General features: G+C 46.4%; 2 protein-coding genes across 2 annotated transcripts; one reads left to right on the top strand and one right to left on the bottom strand.

The window, feature by feature from the left end:
• Nucleotides 1-1,301: 1,301 nt before the first annotated feature.
• Nucleotides 1,302-4,195, bottom strand: LOC117021205 (putative protein FAM90A13P). The gene is made up of 4 exons (XM_033104031.1): nucleotides 4,076-4,195; nucleotides 3,430-3,629; nucleotides 2,870-2,978; nucleotides 1,302-2,222 (listed from the first exon to the last, which is right to left on the bottom strand). Exons 1-4 carry the CDS (start codon nucleotides 4,193-4,195, stop codon nucleotides 1,302-1,304), a joined length of 1,350 nt encoding a protein of 449 aa, XP_032959922.1.
• Nucleotides 4,196-9,758: 5,563 nt separating this feature from the next.
• Nucleotides 9,759-11,384, top strand: LOC117021204 (ubiquitin carboxyl-terminal hydrolase 17-like protein 6). Its single transcript, XM_033104029.1, has one exon. The coding sequence runs from the start codon at nucleotides 9,759-9,761 to the stop codon at nucleotides 11,382-11,384; it is 1,626 nt and encodes a 541-aa protein (XP_032959920.1).
• The last annotated feature ends 767 nt before the right edge of the window (nucleotides 11,385-12,151 follow it).

Here is a 12,151-nt window from a genome sequence, read left to right as displayed (position 1 = left end):
TGAGAAGCATAATAGTGATAGTGATTACTACCTCAAGAGATGTCCGTTAATGTACAGATTCCCCTAAGTGTGCAAAAACGCAGCCTTCTGGATATTCTTGGGGATGTTGAAGTCAACGTCCCAGGGTTGTACCAGGAAATGTTTCCCTGAGGGTAGGAGGAAGGAGCGGTTCTGTGCTCTTTCTAAGCAAATCCTCTCTACAGAGCTCTAGGATTTGTCTTCACACTAGTCAGAGCTTTCCCTACCTTAGAGATACCTCAAGCATGTGACTGAGGTCATATCTTTGACTCACATCTCCAGTGGCTCACAAACATGGCGGCATGTTATGATCACCTGGAGAGCTTGGAGGAGCCTGACTCCCAGACTCCAGGAACACACAGTACTTTATGTCTCTTGGAGTGGGACTCAGGAATCCTCATGTCTCTGACAAGGTACCACTGAATCCACTGTGGACCGAAGAGAGACTAAGTAAATATACAAAGCTCATTTCAACCTACGTAAGATTGGTGGGTATATCGCCAATATGCATATATTCACTCAGTCCAGCTGGGTGTGCCTCAGGTTCTGAATTTCTAATGAGCTAGCAGTCCTACCAAACTCCCCTGTACTCTCTGTTAAGTAAGCTTTGAGGAATAACCATTGTTTTGAAAATGATCGGAATGACCACAAATGAAAACCATGCACACAGCTGGTCAGATTAAGCAAATTTTTATTAATAACAAAAGGAAATTATAAAACACAACTCCAATATAACATTTTGTAACCAAAATGTACAAAGCCATGGAAAGACTGCCAGTCCTGATCGCCATCGAAATATCTCCACAGAGTGAAACGGACTCATCTCAGGACAGGCACTGCAGAAAACAGCAGATCATACAGGTGGGCACTTACCCACTTGCCCCATAGTCAGACAATTGCACACCAAATAAAGTCATTATGTAGCTTCTTATTTGCCTTAGAATTTAAAAGCTACTGCAAATTGATTTAGTATCCTATACATGGATTAAAAAAAAAAAAAAAAAAAAAAATCTTCACATGCAGGTTCAGTAAGTCCAAACTTCAGTTTATTTAAAAAGTACTATTTGAAAGATAAAGTCTACTGACATCAGTAAAAAGTGCACTGTTTGCTCATGTGTGTCCCCAACATAATCTGGAGTCCCCCCACTGGTACACCCAGCACACATGGGGAATTGCTGGTTCAGCAGAAACAGCCTGCTCCTAGCAAATTTCCCTCACCAGGTCAACAGTCACCTCCAGGTCACCTCAGGCTGGCGGACAAGTCTTTGTTGTCTTGGGCTGACTCACTGACCATCACTCTCTTCAGAGGAAGAGGAAACCTGAAGGTCATCATAGAGGACACTCCAGGGGACACGGGTCCAATGACCCTCTGATTTCTCTGAGATGAGAGGGCTCTGACCAGGAGAACTTGACTTCTGAGCAGGAGGGAACGAGGGAGCTGTCATGAACCTGGAGCTCCACTGGCCTCTGCCTAACCTCGTGAAGACCATTCTGAGGGACTGGCCTGGAACCTGATCAGTTGGTGGGGGCTGGGGCATGAGGCAGGCCTGGACAGTCTTCAGGAGAGAGCCGTTGCATGGTGGCTGGCAGTCAATGTTGTACTCTTGGGCAGGTGTCATCACGGTCACCTGAGGTGCCGCTGCCGGTGTAGGTCTAGCTGGAGGATGGAGAGTCTGGAAAACCCTCAGATCTGATCTCTCCGTGCTCTTCTGGGTTGTGTCCAAGGGGCTGAATCTGGGTTTCTTTCGGGGGCTGTGGCACATCTTGATGGGGATCTGGGCAGCTCTCTTGCCTGGTGCTTTGATGCTGCCTTTGGAGTCGTGGCCGCAACTTTGTGCCTCTCCATACCCGATGGCATGTGACTTCCCTTCAGGAAACTTGGGCTGTGCCTGGGAGATGAGGCCATGGCCCAGGCCATGAGTCTTGGAGGCAGCCTGTGGATCACCAAGGGAGACCAAGTGGGGCCTGCTGTCTCTCTGCTGGACGATGTGGCGAGGATTCTGGAGAAAGTGTTTGCATGCTGGGTGAACCACGGCAGTGAGAGGCACTTCCTGTCCTGTATACAGTCCAGGGCCTGATCTTTTGGTGGGAGAAGCCATGGAGGTCATGTCAGGTTTCCTGGTAGGTGGTGAGCTACTTGTGAGATCAGGGTCCAGGACACCTTTCCTCTTTGTCGTGTGGACGGGCATCGGCCTGTTTGGATGCTGTGGGAGGACAGAACACAGAGATCACGTTAGAATTTGCTCACCGTCACATACACATTAGAGAGAAACAAAGAAAAAACATCTACAACCTTAAAATAAATTTTGAACAGTAAAAGATATCCCAGCTATCAATTTCAAGATGATAAGGTGCTTGACCAGCACAAAAGAAGTTACGAAATCCCCTGGATAGCTTTTTTAATGTCAGATAGAACAAAACAAAACAAAACCAGAAATGTTCTTACAAAAAGCCGCCTATTAATGAAGAGGAATCAAAACATTTCTTATACTCTTTTCAGGAATGGATTCAAATTATGCTGTTTGGAAAGCAGTTTCACAACTAAATGAGTTTGCATGGGCAATTTGGAAGTAGGGTTCTGAATTTCAAGACTCCTATTTTCCCCTATAGACTCTACGTTTGGAAGCATCAAATAGGATCCCATCCAAACCCTCCATCGGCACATTGGGGGCACACATGCCCATATCATGGAAAATCAAAGACTCCAGGGGAAAATAGCATCTGAAAACCACAGTAACAGAAACCACGTGGGCCAGAAGAGAAGTTTTAGAATTCCCTCATGCAGAAAATCACTGAGACAAGTCCCGGTTACCCCAAAGAGGAAAAAAGACTGGAAATGGGGGACACTCACCCTCACATAGTCACAGGATTCTGTTGATTCCTTCCAATTGTGCTGGGGCCTCCCCTGGCGTCTCCTGGGAAACCTCTGGAGTAGAGCCTGTCCCTGCTGTTCTTCTCGCCTGCAGAAGAAAACGTGAATTGGAAGTCACTACATTTCCATCCCCAATGCAGACAAACCTTCTAGCGCCCCAGCCCTTTCCCGCGTTTGCGGTGATAGCAATAGGGAGTGAGGCCCCAGGCCTTTGCCAAACTGGCCTTTCCCTCATCTGAGATCCTTCCCCCACTCCAGGGAGCCCTCCAGGTTTTTCCAGGAGGGACTTCCGTTTCCACTCCATGGCCTTTTCACGTCATTGCATAGTTCCAGGATGCTCCCTGGCCCACCTCCCCCACAGTGATTCTACAGGAGGAGAATGTTCTGAATGGGAGCCCTGAGGAAACTGGGCTCCTTTCTCTCTCTTCCCATGTCCCTGTCCTTGCCTAAAGATGGCACTGCACACATGCCGAGATGGGGAAACAAGGGCTTCATAGATTTCAGCCCAAAGATTGTTTCCAATCTCTCACAACACTCACCTTGGATTTGGCTCGTTCTGTCTCTCAGCCCTGGTAAAGGGCCCTGGGTTTCGCAGGTCCCGGGGAGTCCATGGTTTCAGGTTCTCCTTCATCTTGCTGGAGCCCAGGGGCTGGGGGACTAGAGCCCCTTGCCAGCGCTTCATGGGGCATCTGACGCTGCTCATCTTGTGGCCAAAGGCTCCGCAGTCCTTGCACTTCACCTGTGAGGGGAGGAGGAAGAGAAGGTCAGTGAGTCAGCACAAATCCCAGGTGAACAGGACAGATTCATGGAGATGGAGTATGGATTATGGAGAACGGACAGATACATGGGGCTTGCTATGTGCCAGGAAATTGATTATTGGCTGGTGTTTCCCAAAGCCCGGGTTAGTTAGGGGGCAGTGCGGGAGAAAGGATTGGAGGTTGAAGTGTAAAAACAGAGACCCAAATGGAAAGATCCGGACACAAAACAGGCTGGACAGGACACTACTGGACAGCAATTGAGTTGTTCCTCTGCGTCTGAAGGGACCAGGCTGCCTGGTGAAGGAGTCCCAAGGCAGACAATGGGAAGGGACAACTGAGTTATGGACACAGCACTGGCCCTGTCCAAACCCTGTCTCTGCAGTCACACCCGCCCCCAGGTTCGGGACAAAGACAAGTCTCTACTTACCCTGGGATCCTCCTCCTCTGCTGGAAGAGCCCTGTGTGCCACGGGTGCCCTCTGTTGTTTCTTCCCTTTCTGGACTTTCAAGAGTCTACAAGGCCCACGCTGTCCGTCACGACCCGCCATCAGCCACACCTCCTTGGAGCTTCAGGTCCCTCTTTTTCAGCTATGGATTTGGGGAATACCTGAGGGAAAAGACAAAGGCATCTTTCAAATTCACACTCACAGGAGAGTCCCTCATGCACCTTCTTCTCCCAGTGGTTGTGAGGTGACCTAGTGACCAAACACAGAGTATGTCTGTAGTAATTCTAAACTAATTCATTATTTCAGCTTTAAATGCCCTTAGCCAAACCCACCAAGTGGCCCTAACTGTTCACCCACCAGCCCGCACAAGTCACGGTGCTCGGGTCCATTTCCTTTGGAATCACTCTTGGAGTGATGATGAGCCTTTACTGAGATGGTCGGAGCTAGTCTGTCTCTCTGCTGAGATCCGCTGAGAAAGGGAAAGCCTCCCTCCCCCACTGCCTACCTCCACATCGCTACCTAGACTTCCTAGTGTGTCCTTTGTCTGAGGTTGAATCTAAGGACCAAGTCCAAAGGAAACGCACCTGAAACTTAGCTGTGCTCCTCCTGTGTGTCAGCTGATTCTCAGGAAGGTTGGTGCTGGACAAGCTCCACTGGACGAGATGCAGCTTCCAAGGGCACTGAAGAAGGGTCACTGAGGGACTTTCTGGTCGTCAGTGGGCTTTTATGCTGTTTCAAGGTCACATGACCTTTAGAAGGTAAACATCCAATTAGCATAATCCCCATGGATGGTAGCAAGCTTTGAAGGAATGTACTTCTCATTTAGCTGTTTTAGGTGTTTTTACATTATAGGAAACCATGTGAAAATACATTTGATGAATATGTATTTTCTGTAAGAAAAATAAACATCTGTGTGTAGGCCCGTTTCCTTCTGCACTTTGCGGTTTTCGAATGTGGTAAGATGCATGCGCGATGAAATGTCGTTTCCTAACGCATTGACATATGTAGCTTTTGGGCATCCAGCCCATTCATACTGTTGAGCAACCATCACTATCGTCCACCTTTTGTGCTTTTAATTTTTTACTACTGAAACTCTGATTCCTAATATTAAACAGTAAGTCTTCTTCCATTCCTCAGTGCGGACCCTGTCCGGTGCCATTCTCTTTTCCGTCTTTGGGAAGCTCTAGCAAAGTCATTGGAAAGGAATCCCACCACATTGGTCCTTTGGGGACTGGTTTATTTTGCAGTTTGTCTCGTGCCTCAAGTGATTGTGCCTGAGAAGTCTCCATATGGTCACCTGGAGCTGTATGTCATTCAGCGTCACAGTCCTTTCCTACGGGTTGATGTGGATGAACTGGGACTTCCTAGTTCAGCCTCTTCTCCTATTGCTCGATATTTGCATTCTTTCTACCGTTTCTCTTCCACTAGCCATCTGGCCATGGACACTTTGAGGCACATGTCTTTGTTTTTATTTAAAAATGTAGAGAATCAGAAATGCGAAACACCGCATTGGGGCATTTCCTACTTCAGTCCAGGGAACACCCTGTCCTCCAAAGCAATTCAACAAACAACCCGCGCTGGAATCACCTCTTCAATACTGGTGCTGACACAGGTGGGGAAATTCCGTTTCTCAATAATGTTGCCCCTGTCGGTGGTTTTCTACAGTTTATGATTTGCATATGCTTGAAATCCCAGAGCCATTTTCATTTGCATCTCATTTATTATTGATGAACCCGCCCCCATGGCGAGCCTGGTCAGGCCCCGCCCCGTCAGTTCTGGTCCTTCATCCTTGGGCAGCCAGACACCACCGGGATTACCCACAGCTGCGTCTGGCCCCAACCTGGTCTCCCAGGTTCCCAGGGGCTGCCTGCTCTCAGCTCGCTTCTCCTGCCGCTAATGGCCCTTGTTCAGCCTTCTGACTGGACCAGGCGGCACTGCCCACTCTCACGACAACCCTCCCAAGGCCGAGTAATCTGTTCCCTATCCGAATGAAAAAATGGTATATTTTTATTCGGACAGGGGACAGATTACTCGGCCTTGGGAGAGTAATTCCATAAATTTTCGTTCATCATACACCATTTTCGTTCCGTTTTTTCAATTATGAATTGTTCTGTTTTCTCTACATCTTTTAGATAAAATCTTTTGGGATTTTGAATGGTATTAAAATTTTTGTTTTTGCGAATTTTTCCCCAACTCTGGGTGTGTGTTAGCTACCACTAATGATGGGTGACATCATTTCAATTATGGGTATTTAGATGTTTTTCATAAAACTCTGTGAAGTCCCTCCTAGATTGAATACGACAAACTATTTGGGTATTGGGTATTGTCAGTAGTCCCTTTTTAAATTATATATGTGTAAATAGATAGATAGATAGATAGATAGATAGATATATTCTATGTAAGTTGAGTTGATATTCAATATGCTCAATATGATATTACTTATGTTAGTATCAGGTCTACAACATAGTGATTCAACATTTTTATACCTTACAAGACGATCACCCCATTTATTCTAGTAATCATCTCTCACTTTACAAATAGCACAATACTATTGACTCTCTTCCCTTTGACCTTTTCACCCATCTTCCCACCCCCTAAATTCTATTTTAATTTATTGAAATTATGTAGGATTGCAATATATTTTGGTAGATTCATCATAGATCCAGTTTTTTGTTTGTTTGTTTGTTTTGCTTGTTTGTTTGTGTTTGCAGCTGTGAGTTTGAAGAGTTCTTTTCTTTTTTCCATTTTGAATGGATTTGTTATGTATAGAATCATATCAGCAGCCAGAACAACAACAACAAAATGTCAGGGTTGTGCTCAGCACAGTCAATTCTCTGGCTTCAGAGCCCTGGCGTTTTATATAGCACATTGTTGAAAAGAAGCAGGCATGGGGACTCCTCATCTGTTTGACTGTCTTTAAAGCACTGATGTTTATCTTAAAGCATCATGTCTGGTACAGAAATGTATAGTGATTTGAGGTCTGTATTTCTGTTCTTTATTCATAATTATGGCTAACTTCATCAATTTATAAAATGTGGCATCTCTTAATGTCAACATATTTACCCTATAAATTGCCAGTACCGTGAATTACAGTCATAGATTTTTAATCCTGTGCTTAAAATTAGCTAATAAAGTATGTCTTACGATTTCCCGCCACATACAAACACAAAGGTGTTTGAGGTGATGTGATGTGATAGATGTGTTAACGGCCTTGATTGTGGTGATCATTTCACAATGATGTGCAGAGCAAATCACCCTATTTTATGTACCTTAAGTATAGACAACTTTATTGGTCAGTTAGAATCTCAACTGACCTGGAAAATAGTTTCTCTAATTTATAAAGTATATCAAATGAGACAATAAGGGAATCAATAAAGCATTCTTGAATTACTACCTAACTGAAGATTTCATGATTATGTTCAAACATTCATAATTAAGATTGGATTATCTATTTTCTTTTAGCTGCGCCTACCTTTGAGCACGTATTTCATTGCTCCATCTCTCTTTTCACAAAGGGACAGGCATATGACAGAAGTGCTCCTCCTGGGTACTGGTTTTAAATTCTGGAGGTAATATAAACTACACTTCATTTTGAAACACATTTTTCATTCACTTTTTTAAGGATGACATTTCTAGAGGAAGCTATCTTAAAATGGATTGATTGATTGATTGATTGATTGATTTTTAGTTGGATTAGCCTCTTTGATTCTTTTTCTGGAGCTTTTAGAGAGCCCTCAGTCTCAAGTAATGGTGGAGGAAGAGGCTTGGTCCTTTGCAGATTCTGAAGTCGTGCTAGTTAGGCCCTGCTCCAGGGAAGGGCAGTGGTTGAGGGGTCCTGAGAAGGTGCAGTTAGGCTGCTGAAGGATCAGAAATATGGGGCATGTTAGGAGGGTGAAGCGCTAAAGTCTTCTACTGCAACTTTGGGAGGGGGTCTGGCCAACTGAGAGGAAGGGAATATGGAGAAATGGATAGGTGATGTCAAGGCTTTGGAGGGGTTAGCCCATCATAGGTTTACTGAGACAGGAAGAGTAGGGCCCTTTGGCAGGATTCAGGGGGCTTTGACTTGGGCAGAGAACAGGAAGAGAGTCAAGAAATAGTGGGAAAAGGGAGGGTAAGAAAGGAAGGAAGAATGGGGCCTACAAGAGCACCTGGGGCCAGACTTGATGTAAGGGCTGGGGGAGGGGAAGGGGCAGGAGAAAGGAGACCTGAGTCTGGGTGTGAAGGAAGGAAAATGGGGTTAACTGTTGGGAAGGTGACCATGCCTACTCCCCAGTGGAGATCAACGTCCAGCATTGGTCTGTGAGGATAGTGTGAACAGGAGTGGGGGAAAACCACTGCAGAGGAACCAAGGAAGCTGAGGGTGAAGTGGCCAAGAGAAAAGAGGGGGCCAGAAGCTGGGCTTAAGAAGAGAGATTTTCTACTCATTATCAGAGTAAAAAGTCTGTACCAGAAAAGTTTATTCAAAGTTTTTTTCTATGTACTAGAAAAATTTGATTCAAAGTTTTACAACAACCACAAAAATAATTCCTAAGCACAGTTATTTTCCCAAAAAGTGATGAGTAACCATCATAACAACCATGAACAGAAATAAATAATTTTAATAATGATTATAATAAGAAACTCAGTAGATGGAAATTAGATTAGAAAACCCCTAAGTGGATGGCAATGGCCCAGTAAGGTGCCTCTTAAGTTAACTAGAGTCAGTGTTCTAGGATTGCACCAGATCCTGTGTTCTGTGATGGCAAAGAGAAGCAGCAGGCTGGGAAAGTCAAGTCCTTGGAGAACCTGTGTGATCAGGGCAAGTCTTGTGCAAATTCCTCTAGCAGAGGCCTAGTGGGCAGAGATATGGAGACTCATCCCTGTGCTGCCTTCCACAGGACACTCAACAGTTTCAACATTTACACCAGATGGCTGCCTGGGAGAGTTCCCTGCAAGAGGAAAGGATCCTTCAGAATCACACTAGGGCCTGCCCCTGGGGCTCAAGAGCCCTGATTGTATGGAACACACTGCTCCAGTTCTCCATCAGCTCTTACAGCCAGGCTGTCAGCCTGCCATCTGCTAGGCATGCCCCGTCTCTTACGGAAATCTCCCTGGGGTGTTTCTGCCCAGGGCTGTGGGAGGGCCTTGTCTTTGTGCTACCAGCCAGCAGATGGCACCATGGGTGCAGGTCTCATTGGTGGTTTTGGAAACTGGAGGATGCTGGGGAGGCAAGGGGTGGGGATGACTGCTCCGTGTTCATGGGTCGCTCCAGCCTTCCTTAGCCTGAAAAGGTATACCAAGTGTAGACTATGACACCTTAAATTATTAGCATCCTGCAAATGTGCATGACTGGAAGTACTTATAAACCACCCCCACACAAGCACACACATACACCCACACATTCTATATATCCCAGGATTGAGCTGTGTCTCTCTTTTGGAAAGGCCAAGACACATGTATCTCCATCATTCCAACTAATTTCCGTTATCAGCTCGTTTAAGCACCATGCTGACAAAGAAGTTCCTGGTGTTCTAGAAATACACATTATTGAAAGGTGTCCATTGGTCTCTGTAAGGAATTAGAGTGACCACACCCTAACCCGTAATTGAATCAAGCCCTTGGAGTTGATTGGTTGGGGGAGGTGGACTAGTTTGTGGTCACGTGGGTTGTTGCGTGGGCTATAAAAATGCGGATGAGATTGCCAAGCCTGTCGTTTGGAGACCTTCTCAGTCTGGAAGCTTCCTTCTGCAACTTGAACTTTGGTATACTAAATCTCATGAAGGTTATTTCTGGAGACATGGAGCCTACTTCTCTCCACTGGGAAGATGAGTCTTGTTTCAATGTCTCTCCGAAACTCAAATCGGCTTGGTCCAATGATCGTTTGTCTCCTGTGGCAGTAGAACCGGCTCCCACAAAGAACTTTCGGAGTTGGAAGAGACCCTCTGTGGTTGGGGCAGGGCTTCAGAATATGGGCAACACCTGCTACGTGAATGCAGCCCTGCAGTGCCTGACATACACCCCGCCCCTTGCCAGCTTTATGTTGTCCCGATGGCACTCGGAAACCTGTCAGGTGCAGACATTCTGCATCCTGTGTACGATGCAAGCTCACGTCGTCCGGGCCCTCCTTAGTCCTGGAGATGTTATCCAGCCTTTGAAGGAACTGGTTACTGGCTTCCACAGACACAAGCAGGAAGATGCCCATGAATTTCTAATGTTCACTGTGGATGCCATGCATCAAGCATGTCTGCATGGGTACAAGCAGCTAGACCGGCACTCTGAAGACACCACCCTAATCCGTCAAATATTTGGAGGGTACTGGCAATCTCAAATCAAGTGTCTCCACTGCCACAGAGTTTCCAATACGCTGGACCCTTACCTGGACATTACCCTGGATATCCAGGAGGCTCACAGTGTGACCCATGCTTTGGAACTGTTGGTGAAGCCTGAAAACTTGGATGGTGAAAATTTGTATCATTGTAGTTTTTGTCTCAAGAAGGTGCCAGCTTCCAAGACACTGACTTTGCACACTTCCTCGAAAGTCCTTATCCTTTTATTGAAACGGTTCTCAGATTTTACAGGCAGCAAAGTGGAGAAGGCAGTGCAATATCCTGAGCATCTCGACATGCAACAGTACCTGTCTCAGCAGAACGCAGGGCCGCTTGTGTATTCGCTCTATGCTGTGCTGGTCCATGCTGGTTGGAGTTGTCACAACGGACATTACTTCTGTTACATCAAAGCCGGGAATGGCCAGTGGTTCAAAATGGATGACGCTAAGGTAACCACCTGTGATGTTTCTTCTGCCCTGAGCCAACAAGCGTACATTCTCTTTTACATCCAAAAGAGTGAATTGGAAAGAGACAGTGGGAGTGTGTCCCTAGGTGGGGAGCCGAGATACCTCAAGGCTGAGCCCCCAGACATGAGAGCAACCCAACGGAAGCCTGAGAGACACTCCAACAACCGTTGTCCTGGGTCACAAGAGCCTGAGCAAGAGACGTCAGTCAAGCAGATCACCTTTGAACAGTGGAAATTTCTCCAGGAAAAATCTCGACCTAAGCCCGAGTTCCACCTCAGGAAAATCGAATGTGCCTTGCCTGCCAATGCAGTCGTGATTCACCAGTCCAAATACAGAGATGGGCTGAAGAAGAATCATCCAGAACAAGAAAACTACCTGCTCAACAATCCAGCCAGGGATATCCCCCATCAGGGGGCAAAGAACATTTGCCATGTCCCTTGTCCTAAAAGGAGAGCCAGAGCTACCAAGAGGAAGAAGAAGGGGCAGAGGTCCCGGGATGTAATCTCAGCACAAGCATAGCTGCACTGCCTGCATACTCTCACTGTCTGTCACTGACAAATACAGTGTCATATATAGGAAATGTGTTGTGTGGTGCGTGTAAGGAATCTTGATATGGGAAGGGACTGTCTCTCTGCATGTGACCATGGTATATGGCATTCAGTGTGAACTTGAGAATGCTAACTTTGAGGGGAAGCTGTCCATGGTGAGGTTACTGGAGAGCATCAGATTGATGACTGGGTCTGAGAACTTTCCAGTGAGCTGTGTGTGTGACCTGTGCAGAGAATGGGGAGGAGAATCAGGGGAGGGCAGTAATTAGAGGGGAAGAAAGAAAAAAGGGGTGCTGGGCTTACAAGGGGTCCTGTGGCTAGACTTAGTGAGATGTGGGGAGAAGGTCAAGAAGGATCTTGAGCTTGGATGTGGAAGAGGGAAATGGGGGTAACTCATGGAAAGGTGACTATTCCTACTGCCCAAGGGAGATAAAAGTCCATCATTGGGCTGTGAGGATCGTGTGGACAGGAGTGTGTGTGTGTGTGTGTGTGTGTGTGTGTGTGTGTAGGGAAACAGTGCAGGGGAAACTAGGGACCTGGCTAAAGAGGCCAAGAAAATGGAGGGACAAGAAGCTGGGGCTGAAAAGAGAACCACAGAATAACTGAGGCCAAGCAGGGCCCCAGGAAGCGGGCTCCTGCTTTGAAAGCTGACCAGATAGCAGAGGCAGCCCGGATTCAGCTGCATGTGGTCTGCCTGTATGGGAAATTTCAAATCCTTGTCAGAAAAATCAAACACCT

This window comes from Rhinolophus ferrumequinum, chromosome 4, assembly GCF_004115265.2.
Source record: "Rhinolophus ferrumequinum isolate MPI-CBG mRhiFer1 chromosome 4, mRhiFer1_v1.p, whole genome shotgun sequence".
Lineage (NCBI taxonomy): Eukaryota > Metazoa > Chordata > Mammalia > Chiroptera > Rhinolophidae > Rhinolophus > Rhinolophus ferrumequinum.
The sequence above is the reverse complement of the archived record's forward strand: the minus strand, read 5'-3'. Positions and strand labels throughout refer to the sequence as shown.